The sequence below is a fragment of the Bubalus bubalis genome, chromosome 17, assembly GCF_019923935.1.
Source record: "Bubalus bubalis isolate 160015118507 breed Murrah chromosome 17, NDDB_SH_1, whole genome shotgun sequence".
NCBI classification, from domain to species: domain Eukaryota; kingdom Metazoa; phylum Chordata; class Mammalia; order Artiodactyla; family Bovidae; genus Bubalus; species Bubalus bubalis.
The window spans coordinates 15785268-15799765 of record NC_059173.1 but is presented as its reverse complement, the minus strand read 5'-3'; the positions used below and the strand labels follow the sequence as shown (position 1 = coordinate 15799765).

The following is a 14498-nucleotide window of genomic DNA, read 5'->3' as shown; positions in this document are numbered from 1 at the left end:
CAACGCTTGGACTCCACAATGGCAGTGTCAGAAAAGAAAGTCTAGGGGACGAGCCCACCCCACCCCAAATCCAGGTTCCCTCTTCCATCCTCTCTCCCATGCCGTTTGTTTGGAGCCTCTTCTGACTTCCAAGGGTCCCTGCTCACTGCCATCTGATCTGTGTTGTGTGAACCCCCTCTGCATCATTACAACCAGACGTGTCTTGTAAAGTTTCCTTGCCACTAGAAACCACCCTGACACATCTTTACCTGCATTTATTTAGGACACTCCTCTGTCGGAACCACCTCACACTGAGGAAGGCACGGAACCACGTCGGTCTTGTAACTATGAGAACACGGGCTCCTTGAGGACACAGGCCTTCTGGGCAGCCATTCTGTGACACACCCAATGCCACAGGAGTTCAGAGGGTTTCTGGAGTCAGCATCACATGGTGGTTAACAGAACATGCCTGGAGTCGGAGAATCATCTCACTGGGACGCTTGGAGCAGAGGGCTCCATTCCCATGTGCCTGCCCTGCTAAGTCAAGTTGAAGGAGTCGCAGGGGCTGAATGAGGTTCCAGTTTCACTGGCCCTCAGTGCCTGCTCTGTGTGCCAGCCCCCCAGGGGCACATCGCACCATCTCTACATCAGACCTCCACAGCGGGCTCTATCAGCTCCCTGCCAAACAACAGAACCCCACCACAGAAGCAAGTTCAGGGCAGACTGGGGTTCATCCACTCCTGTCAGCCTTCAGCAGCAGCTCTCATGTTTTCATATAACACCTAGCTCGAGGTAAGTACTCAGAGCTCCTATTTGATGTCATCATCACTCATGGCTCTCGCCATGAATCTAGTATCTTCTAAGGAACATCACAGGCTTTACTGAGGTCATGAACAGCTTCCACAGGGGCCTGCAGGTTGGTTGGAAGACGCCCCTGGTGAGGCACACACTTAAAAAAGAAGATGAAGTGGTGGTTAGTGGGCTGTCAGCAGGCAGGAGAAAAGACGGCTGGCCTAAGGTAGGAAGGGGACACGCAAACGAAGAAAGATAAAGCACCCACACGTTTTCAAGCTCATGAAGGTCTCATTAATTATCGCAGTTACTTATAACTTTGGTCTCAATTGCAGAGAAAACTCACACTTGGGTGATTCTATCTATAATCTCACTCTTCCAAGTGTGGTCTGACCAACAGCATCATAGGCCCTGAACAGGTGGTCAGAAATGCAGATCACTGGCTCCACCCCAGAACCCCTGAATCAAAATCTGCATTTTATCAAGACCACAGGTGACTCACATCCACACTCAAGGTGAGGGAATCGCTGCTCATGTCCCAGTTTCTCTACGACAGTGTGCCTTCCTGCCTGAGCAGCCCAGCTTTCCCAAGGTCTCCACCAGTGGTTCACAGCCTAGAAAATGTCCCACCATTTCCCACGGAAGGCTGTAAAGGCTGAAGTCCTGCTCAGATAGAGCACTTCACCAGGAACGCCCGTTTTCCAACGGGTTATTTGGTTTGAGTTTCTCATCGGAGCCACACTCCATTTTGTTTTTCAAGAGATCTTTATGTTGAACCAGAAAAGGAAATTTTAAGAAGCATCTTTTCTGGGCAGAGCTAGGCAGCACTGATACTGGGCATCAATCCACAGAGGTGAAATCAGTCACTCAGCAAGAGGAAGGCAGCGGGCCTTTAAGCCGACACCATGGCAGCACCATCTGTGGAAACGCTCATTACCCTTCTAGCTCCAGTGCCTTCTCTTCAGACAGTCCATCATTACCTTGGCAGCGCTTTCCATGCCAAGGGTACCAAACGGCTTAAGGAAGGACATCGGTACCTTTAATGCCCATGGCAGGCTGTAAGCACTCCTGTAGTCGATTTTACTGCATCACAAATGATTTCCCTGCATTTATTTGTCTTTTCTACCCTGGCAGGCTCGGCCTCTTAAGTCACCGAGGATGCCTCCTGTCCCTGTTAAAATTCCGGCTGTAAAACAGCCTGGCTCAACAATGACTATTGCTTGTCAATATCTAGGATGCCAAATCACAGGTGAGGGGCTGACAGCCTTCCCTGCAGATGGAAAGGGAGCGGCTGTAAACTGGCAATGCTTCCCACCAGCCTAATGAAGGCCCCGAGCACCTGGTGGCTCTAGCGGGGATCGATGAGGCGTCCATGCCGCCAGAGCCACATCAGAGAAGAGGGTGTGCAGGTCAGAACACAGCCACGCAGAATGGGACCGGACAAGGCGCCAATGTGCTCTCAGTTTAATCAAAAAAGTGCCTCAACAAGAACAAGGCGGTGCTGTTCTGAAGATGCTGTTTTATATAGCATCCATTCTAACCAAGACATATTTCTGAGTTGCAGTCAGTGGTCTTCAAGGAATTCATTCTTTTTGCCAAGTCTTTCAATGAGGAAGGTATCAGAAGAGAGATTTTTCAAGAGCCAGACCCCTACTTTAGACACAACCACAGTATCATTGGTGTGTCGTGGGGACTGGCGCTAGAAGTCCATGTCAGGGGGAAGGCCGTGTTGGCTAACAGCACCAGAAATACCAAAGGGGAAATAAAGCTCTAACTGTTACTTTTAGCTTCAAAGTCAGCCCCGAGGACTTAAATAAAACAAGGTCTTTCTAGAGCACTCGACAAAAATGAGACATGCCAGAGCCCCAGGACCTTCTGAACATGATTATAAGAGTAAATCTGGGGGTGTGCAGAAGGCATGCCATTTACATATCCAAGTGAAACTCACCACTGACGTGCCTTCAGTATTTGCTGATGGAAATTTTGCCAAGTTCCAAAACAGCTAGTTCAAGCCAATTCCCATTCTGTATCCTTCTCAGAGTCACTGGTCTACATATGGCAACAGAAAAAGCAGCCCATATTGCTTCTCCCTCAAACCTGCCGAGTTCCCATATGCAGACGACTGAATCCTAGAAGGCCAGGGAGCAACTGGCTCCAAGTCTAACGTAACTTTACTAGCTTCACAGGAGAACAGCTCAGTTTAGCTACCCCTGCTGAAATGTTCACAGTAACACTGGGGGTGAAGGGATCTAATAGCACAGATGATATAGCCAGAGCCTCCGTTCTCACAGTCAGGTCAAAGTTAAAACAATGCTTTTTCCATAACGAAGGTAGACCCCCCACCCACCCCAAAAAAAAACAAAGAGAGGGATTTCCACCAGCACAGAGGAACTTGGCCAAGTAATTCGTGAAGATAAGCAAGACTGGAATGACAGCTGACCCATGAATTTTGTTAAATAAAGCAGAAGCCTGATGCTGCATTCACTGTTAAAGGTCTACCATTTAACTTACCCAACACCTGTTATGTACAGGGCCCTGTACTAGGCACTCATATTTCTAATCAGTATTGTGGGATAAGGTATGATCAGGCTCATTTTATAGAGGGGAAAACAGGCTCAGAGAGGTTAAGTGGCTTGACTATAGTCACACAGCCAATACAAAACAGAGCTATAACTCTGACCTGCCGTGTCAAAGACTGCCCCTCCACCCCTCTTTCAGCTCACTGCTCTGATGATAAGGAACTGACAGGAGTCACCACTGGAGTGCCTCCCTCCCTCAAAGACCCCCTCAAATTTCCCTGGATCCTGTTCTGTGGTGCTTTCGTACCTCCAGTCAGTTCCATCGTTAGCTTTTCATTTTCAATCATTTTCTTCTTTTCCTCTAGCTCAGCAATTAAGTTCTCTTTCAACTCAACCTTCTTGTCTTCAAATTCTTTCACTGCCGCCTTCTTTTCTTTGATGTAATTTCTTTCCACTTGTTCAGTCTGAGCAAAAGAGAAACACAGATTGTGGCAATATAACCCTGGGAGCCAGGGTCTGAACACAAAGCCTTGTTCTGTGTGCAAGCACCAAGAAAATACCTTTTCTAGAAATAAGATAGACAGCAGCAGTCACACACGAACGAGCACTAACAGTGTGTCTGGGAGCAAGCTTTCCAATGCATGCATGAAACTGAACCACACAACTTCTCGTTTTTATGTGAATCCCTCACTTGTAATCAGGTATTTCCTCTCTTCCACATCTTATACTTTGTGGCTTGTATGTGGAAACAAAACATAAGTTTCTCAAAAACAATAAATAAACCCTTCTGAAGACACAACTTCGAAGGAAAACAGTATATTCCAAATGAAATACCTATATTCAAGATGAGTTATAAGATACCAAGACAGCCTGAGTTACCCTATTTTTTGATGCTTACAGTGAGGTTAGATCTAACAGTAAGATAAAGACCAACAAGGGGACAAGATCACTTATTAGGTGCCTGAACCCCGAGAGACACTCAAACAGTGAAATTATACTAAGTAAAAAAAAATGCGTAAGCATCCATTTTCCAAATCTCCTCATTGCCTGAGGTGAAGAACAAGGGGACTCCTGGTGGGTATGGCTGTGGGTCGTGTGGCCCTCTGGGCTGTGACTACGTGTGCTGACTTCAGTCTCCAATTTTAATGTAGCTCTGAGAAACCATGACCACCCGCCCACCCTCCTGCTTCGCCACACACACACTGGCCCCTTAGGAGCAAGCACATCACCCAAGATTTGGCCCTCATCACTGCCTATAGCTCTGCACCTCACACGGAACCAGCACTCAGACATCTGCTGAGTCAAAGATCTTAATCAGTCTTTCCCTCCCATCCAGAGTTTCAAAGGGATGAACCTGAGCTGATTGAGAGACCTGGCTGCTTTGAGGACCAATATAACCAACTATGAGGCCATTATAATTCAGTGCGTGCATGTGTGCTAATTTGCTTCAGCCATGTCCGACTCTTGACGACCCCATGGACCACAGCCCACCAGGCTTCTCTGTCCATGGGATTCTCCAGGCAAGAATACTAGAGTGGGTTGCCATGCCCTCCTCCAGGGGATCTTCCTGACCCAGGGATTAAATCTGCATCTCTTATATGTCTTCTGCATTGGCAAGTGAGTTTTTTACCATGTACCCCCAAAAGGCTATAATGTGAGATGAGAGTCAACAAGAAAGCAGTGAGGGATGAGTATCCATCTGTCAAACCCCTGGGATATAAGCACAGGCTGCCTGACCAACAAACAGAATTTCTGAGCTGAGACCAAACGTCCTTTAGTCAAACAGAACCCTAATCGAGGCTTCCAGCGGGGTTCCCTATGTCTATGTGGTGATGAAGGAAAGGCCCACTGGGTTGGGAAAGCAAGATCCCACCCTGACAAAGATCCTGCAAGCCCAGAAGACCCATGGTACTTACTTCCAGCTGGAGGAAGAGCTCTGAAAGAGAGAAAACATGCAATTAGATTCGTGAAGCTGTGCCACCTTTCTAGACAGTGACGTTAGGATTCATTTAGAAGCAGTAATTGCCTTCTGAGAGCACTGTTACACAGAGCAAATGTTTCCATCAGTAAAGTGTGGCTACGTGAAGAGGTAGGACTAGTTAAAATCTGGCCCTCAACAGAATCCGCTCTGGCAGCTCTGCCCAAGGGCGAAAGCGGGCAGCAGGAACCAAGCTACCCTGGCAAAATAAAAGTAAAGTTAGCCCTTCTTTCACTGAGCACATACCCTCAACAGTCCTAAGGGACAGAAGAAACAACGCAGTTAGTCCAGAAGCAGAGGCAATGTGGATGTTTTTAAAGCCTCGTGCACAGGGCTTTCTGTGGTGAGGAAGAACATTCCCCGAGCAGACAGAGGGCAGAGGCCCCCAGGCCTCCTGGGGCTCTGGTCACAGGCCACCCAGCCTCTGGTCACACCCAGGCCTCCACCCACAACACCCTCCAGGTTCTGACCACAACTGCAAGTTTTAGATCTACTGCAGCCTCCTCAGCAAGGACTTTTCTGAGGCTGTCACCCACCAAGCCCGTCTCAGAGCATCCACTCATAGGATCACCGGCTATTTAGCACCCACTGTGTGCCAGGAGAGTAGTGCCTGTTAATCCAGCAGCTCCCCCACCCCTAGACTACAAGGCCCCTGCAAACCCAGCACCTGGAACAAAATAAGTCCGTGGCTTCTGATCTTCTATGGGTGACAGCAGAGCTGCTGCAAATGGTCCACAAAGATTGTTGGGGGAGTAACAACTCCAAGGGATGCTGATACCATTTGACAGGGTCTCCTGTGCAACCCTAATCAGTCCCACCGATTCATCCACCCACGGAGGAGCACATATGCACAGTCATACAAAACTGACAGCTTCAGTAACTTGAGATGAAGACTCCAACGTCAGCCAACAATTGCTGAATGAGAAAATTAACTGAGGAAACAGACAAGCCGTCGCAATTTTCTAACCCTTAGAAGCTGCCATCCCGGCGGCACTGGGAAGCATGGCGCACACGAGCCCGAGTGCAGCCGGCCCCACACACTCACTCCTGTGACTGCTGCACTCGCACCGTGTGAACGGGCCAGACGTGTGGGGTCTGCGCCATCCTGAGACATCACACCTGCACCGACAAGTCCAGTGACAATGAGCACTCAGAGCTGGCGGTGGATGTTTCAAAGCAGCCAGACACCAGACACAACAAAAACAGGTGGATTAGTGCTGCAGGAAATGTGCTTTTTAGAGCTCAAGATGCGACTGATTCAGGAGCTCTTCTACATTTTTACCTGGGGATGGGTGTGGGGGTGGGGGGTGCTTATGAAAGAACGCAGAAGATTGAGAGTACAATTAAGTAAAACTTCCTTGGTGGCAGTGAATAACAACATGCCTGCCAAGGCAGGCGACACGGGTTCAGTCCCTGGTCCAGGAAGATTCCACATGCCATGGAGCAACTAGGCCGTGTGCCACGACCAGTGAGCCTGAGTGCCGCAACTCCTGCAGCCTGCGCACCTTAGAGCCTGAGCTGAACTACGAGAGAAGCCACCACAGTGAGGAGCCCGAGCACCACAACGAAGAGGAGCTCCGACTCACAGCAACTACAGAAAGCCCGAGCAAAGTAACAAGACCCAGTGCAGCCAAAAAAAAAAAGAGATAAAAATATAAATAAATTAAAAAATTTAAACTAGTAACCTAAAAAAAAAGAGAGAAACAAATCAACACTCAGCCTCGAGTCCTCACTTAAGAGAGAAGAGGCTCACATCAATTTTCTTTCCCTCCTTGCATCTCAAACCAATTCCATGAGACATTAGTATTCCTCTCTCCAGATGGGGAAACGGAGGCTCCAAGGGTAAACAGCCACTTAGAGGTGTAGGCCCTTAAGTGCTGGGAGGAAGCCCTCAACCTGGGACCTTGGCCTCTGACGTGCCACCTTCTTTCCCTGCTAAAAGGGGACTCCAGGAAAAATGCCCTAAGGAGATACCTCAGGAATTTAGAATGAGGGGGTGCCAGTGGAGTGGGAGCAGAGCCGGGTCACCACGGAGGCTCTGTCCCCCACTCTTCCTGCATCCCCCATGCCTCAGGAATTCAGAACAAGGGGGTGCCAGTGGAGTGGGAGTGCAGCCGGGTCACCACAGAGGCTCTGTCCCCCACTTTTCCTGCATCCCCCACACCCTGCAGCTCCTGTGCTGTGCCTTGGTGGACATGGACACCTGCTCACTGAAGGAAAGAAGGCCTCCATCCATAGAAAGCTGGAAAGTCAATGGCTCAGACAGCAAGAGAACAGCAACTCGAGGAGCGGGGTCCAGACCTCCTTTTGGAACCAGGAGCGAGTTTCACCTCTGCAGGAACAAGCACTGTACTGGCCCAGAAAATGCTGGCCAAGGAGCTTCAAGATTCACAACTTATAGAAGATTTCCAATAAGCACAGGGATCTGTGTTTACACACTATTTCAACATTGATCACATCTTACTTTCGTGTGACTCTGAGTCACGATGTTCCTTAACCTGGATATGTTTTTGAAGATCTTCTACCAAAGAAACGGTGAGTTTCCTAAAGTCAAGGACAAGGCATTTCACGGCTGTATGTCCTCAAAGAGCAGGGATGGAGCATAGGCTCAACACTTGTGTTGAAGGAATACAGTTCCTATGCACAACAGACCAAAACAAAGGCACACAATCTTTCCCTCTAAATGCTTCTGATACCATACTTGAGGAGAATGACATGAGGGCACCCTGTCTTCTTGGAAGAAAAGACCAGAAGAAGCAAACTTAAAAATGGAGTGAAGTGGCCAACAACCCTTTTCCACGATAGCTCCTGTGTCATCTGCTGAGCCAACTACACAGATGTATGTAAAACCGTGCACGACTACTCTGGGGGCATCACGGAGGGAGCCTGACCTCAAGGCACCTCCGAAAACAACCTTGACCACAGGCCACTCACTGGCAAAGAAGAACGGTTCTACGTAAGTGCAGCTTTGGAGTCTCCCAAAACTCGCCCCACAATGGGATATCTCAGACACATTTTGGAGAATGTCTCTTCTGGCCACAGTACATCCAAATTGCTGAAAATCTGGATTAACTGGGTTTACTTCCAGTTAAGAGAGCCTCACCTGCATTTCGTATCCTCTCTTTGTACTGCTGATCTAATTTCTTCATCCTCTTCTGATATTCTTGTAATGTACCTGATGGAGATTCATAAAATAGTTACTGTGAAGATAAAACTGCTCTACACACTGGTTCCTAAAATTATTTTCTAGCACCGGCAGTAAATGTTTTAAATAACATTAGAGGAAAACACACACTGTGAATAGGCACCCACGAACAGAACCATCTCGGTTCCCAGCCAAGGCGCACAGCAGCCGTGGTTTTAAGACTCTCAAGCAAGTGAGGAGTCAAAGAAAGGAGCAGCCACCCACCAGGGACCCTCATCATTCGATGTTGCAGCTTTGGCCCATGGGCATCCCTCTGCTGAAGAAGCTCCTTCCCCCCCAGTAAGGTCTAGGTCAAGGTCGTCCAGTAGAACTTGCTGTGCAACGGCGGAAACAGGCCATATGGGACCACTAGTCACATGGGGCAGTTGAACATGGGGCCACTAGTCACATACGGCAGTTGAACATGGGGCTAGTAGCAGCAAAGAGCTGAATTATTAATTTTATCTAGTCAAATGTAGGCAGCCACACATGGCTAGTGACACTCCAGCAGAGCTTGATCAAGTGGCTCTTCCCTGAAGCAGCTAATGATGAGGGTCCCAATTCATGTGGGAAGTTGCTTTCTGACGACTGCTTCAGTGGGATACATTAATGGCACCTTTTTCAAAATTCCTCACTCAACCCTGCCAAGCACACCTTACAGACCTGCTAGAGGGGGCCATATTTCTTTCTTTGGCAACACCTCCTTTCCCACTGGAAGGAAAACTAAAACAGAGATACGTGATTGCAAGTCACAGGAGTATGTTTCACTCTGCAGGGGAAATCAAGGTTTGCAACCACCGGCCTGGAGCTGTCACAGGGTACCCGGACTTGCTGGTTGCTCCTCACACAATCTCACTTGCCTCCATTTTCTTCATTTCACAGAACAGAAGATAAACTAAGGAGGAGACAGTGATGTGCCCAAGGTCAAATTTCTAGAGAGTAGCGAAGGTGGGATTCAAACTCATGACAGGACTTGAGAGCCTGTGCTCTTCACCCGGTGCTGAACTGCCTCTAGCAGCAAAAAGCCTTCAAGAAGGCACAGCCACCCGTCATTTACGAAATAAAGAGAGCAAACAGGGGATGACCCACAACTCATTAGCATCTAGTTTAGAAAGAACAGTACAATTATATTCATTCTTGGTAAAAGCATCTCTCCTAAAATCAGCCAGCTTTTGGCACGGTGGTTTTCAGTTCTTGCTCTGCAGAAGGCCTTCAGTGAGATTTCAAAAGAGTCTGAAAACGGCCACTTTAATGACAGCTAAGATCAACCAAACCAAATTTTAAATCATGCCCGCTGAGAAGTGAAATACACAGATTTCAAAGGTGTGTAACATTAGGAAGGATGTTTAGAAAAGGATGAAATCCCACACCAACCTTCCTGCAGTTGTTGCAACTGTCTCTTGAGAGAAGCCAGTTTATCCTGATACATCCTGTTTAAAAGAAAAAAAAAAAAAAAAAAAGCCACACTCAGAGACAAAAACAACCAATACCCAAGTCCACAATAATCTGCACACAGAAACTGCCTGGGTTTTTATGGGAATGTCATTAATGTCCTTTAGTGAGAGAGAAAATGAAAGCCTGGTGCTTTAAAATATGCCCATAGCTAAAGGGATCAGAAAGAGATAAGGCTTCTGTATTCTTGAAAGGCAGGCACTCCTGTGTTCTCTTTAGAGAATCAATCTAAAATCCACAAATATGAAGACACACAAATTTTAATAAATAAATGGCAATAATAATGTGTTAGGCAAGAATATAAAGAAAAATTGAAAGTGTAACACCATTTTCTTCAAGATTCAGAAGGGTAACATACACACAAAAACATAAAAAGCATTAAACACGGCTCTTATATCAACTCTGAAATTAGATTATAAACTGAAAGGAGTAAGATTATGCCTCCAACCACATTTTTCTGTATAGATAGCACAGCTGTGTAAGCACTAAGTTAATAAACCCTCATGTCGTTTTTAAAAACACTACTCTTTTGTGATCTGAGAAATAACAGCAATTCAGTGACAAAAGTAAAAATGCAGGATTTATTTGCAGCCCCAGAAGGGTAAGAACACAACACACATGAAGCAAAAGAACTCAGCATGTTACCTTTCCCCCCTTGCACTGAATGGATCATAGGCAACTGTGCACCCTGGTCAATCTGTTCAAACTGTGAATGCCACACATAAATTACATTTCAGCCATATTTTTGCTTCTACCTGAAAAACACACTCAATTTCACGAGGACGAAAAAGACTTGCAACCCAAAAGAACACCGTCCAACAGGTAACAGGACGGATAGCCTTACGATGATTGCTCAAGTAAGAGATGCAAATACAATCCATCTGTCTATAGGCTGAGGAAGAATAAGAATCTGAGAATTACACGGAAGCCCAGATTCTTTTAGGGAGAACTCTGATGTACTTCCAGTGCTTTAAATTTAATTAAAATTACTTTCACCATCATCAAATATTAGGGAGTATGTACACTTAAACATGCCAAGTATAGAAGAGAGAAGAGATAGGTAAACTGCACACAAAAAGCCAGTATTTGGAACCCAGTGTTTTAAATTGTCCACCACAGAGTGTGACAGATGACGCCTTTGAATCCTTAGTGTGTCTTTAAAAGAGAATATTAATAGATTTAAGAGGTAAACAATAAGAAAATTCAGATTAGGGAAGAAAACAGGTATGGAAAAATACATCTCAAATGGGTCCAGGTAAGTCAGTAAGAAGTCTGGAGAGAGGGCAAGTGAAAGAAAAAAAAAAAAGCCAGCAGCACAGTTTCACGGCTGAAGTTGTGAGAAAAATCACATTGATTATTAAAGCAGTCCTCCATTCAGCCCTGGACAGATTTAGCTAAGTTTCCCCTTTATATTCCAAAGCTTGAAAAGGGTTAACAGAAAGCAGAGGATGGTCACAAAACATTTGCATATGAAAACACTCCATAAGGAAAAGAATGTGGATCGTCTAGTTTAAAGGTAAAGAATTTGAGGGCTTCCCTGACAGCTCAATTAGTAAAGAATCTGCCTGCAGTTTAGGAGATTTTGGTTCGATTACTGTCGGGAAGATCCCCTGGAGAAGGGATAGCCTATACACTCCAGTATTCTTGGGCTTCCCTGGTGGCTCAGCTGGTAAAGAATCTGCCTGCAATGCAGGAGACCTGGGTTCGATCCGTGGGTTGGGAAGATTCCCCTGGAGAAGAAGGGAAAAGCTACCCACTCCAGCATTCTGGCCTGGAGAATTCCATGGACTGTTTAGTCTACGGGGTCACAAAGAGTCAAAAAGACACGACTGAGAAACTTTCACTTCACTTCAAAGAATTAGAAAAGCCAAGGCTAGATTCTCAAAATACATTCCACAAATATTTATCAGATCTGTGTTATGCTCTCTTGAGTGTTGGATAAGAGAGAGTGCTTTCAGTTGCTCTGAGGTGTGGCTCCACTGAGGCCTGGGTGTGGGTGCAGGGTGAACTGGAGCAGGAGTCAGGGGCCTGGCCTTGCTCTCCAAGCCTGGTCTCCCAAGCTCTCCTGGCATCTACACGCAGCCCTGCCTTGGTCAGTGCTCAGTGCGGTCACACCCAACTGAGAACCAAGGGGCTGCGAAACATCATTTCCCCTCTCCAAGCAACGCTTTCACTTAGAAAAGGGGGTTGGGGTCCCTCCTCCATGGTCTTCTTCCTCTGGGAAAGTTTCCTCCAGGTTCTTTCTAGCCTAACCCTCAAAAGAGTCTTATCACAGGAAGACTGGTTAAATGTGACAAATTTGAAGACGGGAAATTGCACCCACATGCATGGTCTTTGGAAGCACTATGTGAAAACCATACACATCAGGCCAGGCCATCATTAAAGATGCCCTTGTCAATTCTGTATTCCAAAGAAGAAACGTAAAAAAATCATACTCACTGTTCCTTCATTTCTACATAGTCTTCTTCATCATGCTTTGCCAGGTCAGTTTCACTAGCATCCTCAGTGTCTGAGCAAAATTAGGGAATAAGGGTTTGTTAAAATCATAATTCACAGAGTTAGTATCACTTGATACAGTGACACTTGACAGACTTCTGAAAAATGAATTTCTACTCAATGCAGACCTGCGTGAAGCCATCAAAGAAACAAGAAAGCGCCATTTCCATCTTGTATACAGACAGATTTATAAAAAGAGCCTGCCTTTATCTGAACTGCAGCCAGAGAACAGGGTGCATCAGACACAATTGGTTACAGTCAAGGCTGTAACTTTGGCAGAAACAAAACACTGGCAGTTCAGGAAAAGGAGATGTGGGTGTCAAGACTGGAAAACTACAAGCAGCAAGCTTTGCTCCTACTCCAAACAACCTAATACATGCATCCTCTTTTGGTATATGCCCAATTTGAATCCCTATGAGATTTTACATCATATATTCCAGGGGGCGCAGTGGTAAAGAATCTGCCTGCCAATGCAGGAGACTTAAGAGACAGAGGTTCGATCCCTGGGTTAGGAAGATCCCCTGGAGAATCCACTCCAGTATTGTTACCTGGGAAATCCCATGGACAGAGGAGCCTGGTGGACTACAGTCCATGGGGCTGTAAAGAATCAGACAGAACTGAGCGAGCACATATACAAAAGGAGAATCCAAACCAACTAAAGGAACTCTAACTACAGAAATATTTTCAAAGAGAGAAGGAAGGGGACAAGAAGATTTAACAGAAACTGTTTCAGAATACTTTAAACACTGTTTTTAGAGTAAGCAAATGGCTGGAGTGTCTACCTAATTTCAACAGTCCTATTTGAGGGGGAAACGAAAATCAACTTTTGCTTCACTGCTCCCCCTTGTGGGCATTAGAAGCAATACAAGGGATTCACCTTCAAATTCTCTGGTTAAGCCTTGCCTTCAAAGGTAGTTCAACCAGAATTGTAGCAAGTTCGTTCAACTTTGTATCTGCACACACAGCTGCCTTTTTAAAGCCTGCTGCAGACACGACTGAGCGACTTCACTTTCACTTTTCACTTTCATGCATTGGAGAAGGAAACGGCAACCCACTCCAGTGTTCTTGCCTGGAGAATCCCAGGGGCGGGGGAGCCTGGTGGGCTGCTGTCTATGGGGTCGCACAGAGTCGGACACGACTGAAGAGACTTAGCAGCAGCAGCAGCAGATCCAATCCTCCATCCCCCCTTTCCTCCCTTTCAGTGAAGGAGCCTACCCTGAGTGGTCACCTGTCTGCCACTCACAGTGAGATGATTAATAAAACATACTCCTGATTCCAGACAGCTGCTCTAGCTTTTGCTCCACCGTGCTATTTTGAGCCAGACCAGTCCACCCAAATGTTTCTCTTTCTCTCTTTCTTCTCTCTTGTCCTTTCAAAACTTCACCTTTCTCCTCCTGCGGCCAGCTCCTTCCTCAGTTCCTCAAAAAGTGTTCCTCACACTTGCCAAACTTCAGTAATGATAATATAAAGACTGTGGAACTGAAAAAACAACACCTGAGCATCATTAAGCAAATCCCTACCTCCTGTTCCCTGAGCGTATTTCCCCAATGGTAAACACTGAGTATTTTTATCAAGGACCAGTTCACATGCTTTAAGCCAGTGTATGTGCTCAGTTGCTAAGTCCTCGCTGGCTCTTTTTGCGACCCCATGGACTGTAGTCCACCAGGCTCCTCTGTCCATGGGATTTCCCAGGCAAGCAAAATGGAGCAGGTTGCCATTTCCTTCTCCAGGGGAATCATCCCCACCCCGGGATCGAACCCGTGTCTCCTCCTATATTGGCAGGCGTATTCTTTACAACTGAGCCACTAGGAAAGATCTGCTTTAGGCCTCAAGCTCATTTAATCCTGGCACCTACGCTAGGAAGCAGGTACTACTGCGAGCCCCACTGCTGTTAGAGAAACTGAGACTCAGAAGCTTAAGTAAATTGCCTGATATCATTAAGCTGGGTCACTAAGCCAAATTTAGATCTAATTCGATCTGGCCGATCTCAGGACTCCTTCTTTCAACCAACCTGTGAGCGGGGCTGACTTCGGGGGGGGGGGGGGGAGGGGGCGGGGACGCGGGGGGACACTTTGGTAACTAGGAAGCTAAACTGGGC

The 14498-nt window shown here is 46.6% G+C and overlaps 1 protein-coding gene across 7 annotated transcripts in view; it reads right to left on the bottom strand.

Annotated features, from left to right (window-relative positions):
• SUDS3 (SDS3 homolog, SIN3A corepressor complex component) overlaps positions 1 to 14498 on the bottom strand; it is a 34868-nt gene that overhangs the window by 19716 nt on the left and 654 nt on the right. For 3 of the 7 annotated variants that reach the window (XM_044930155.2, XM_006074245.4, XM_044930156.2), the window contains exons 2-6: positions 12344 to 12413; positions 9827 to 9882; positions 8372 to 8443; positions 5207 to 5226; positions 3598 to 3754 (exon numbers count right to left, since the gene is read on the bottom strand). In XM_044930155.2, coding sequence (XP_044786090.1) covers positions 3598 to 3754; positions 5207 to 5226; positions 8372 to 8443; positions 9827 to 9882; positions 12344 to 12413 — 375 coding nt within the window. The other 4 variants (XM_044930158.2, XM_044930160.2, XM_044930159.2 and 1 more) reach the window with 4 other exon arrangements.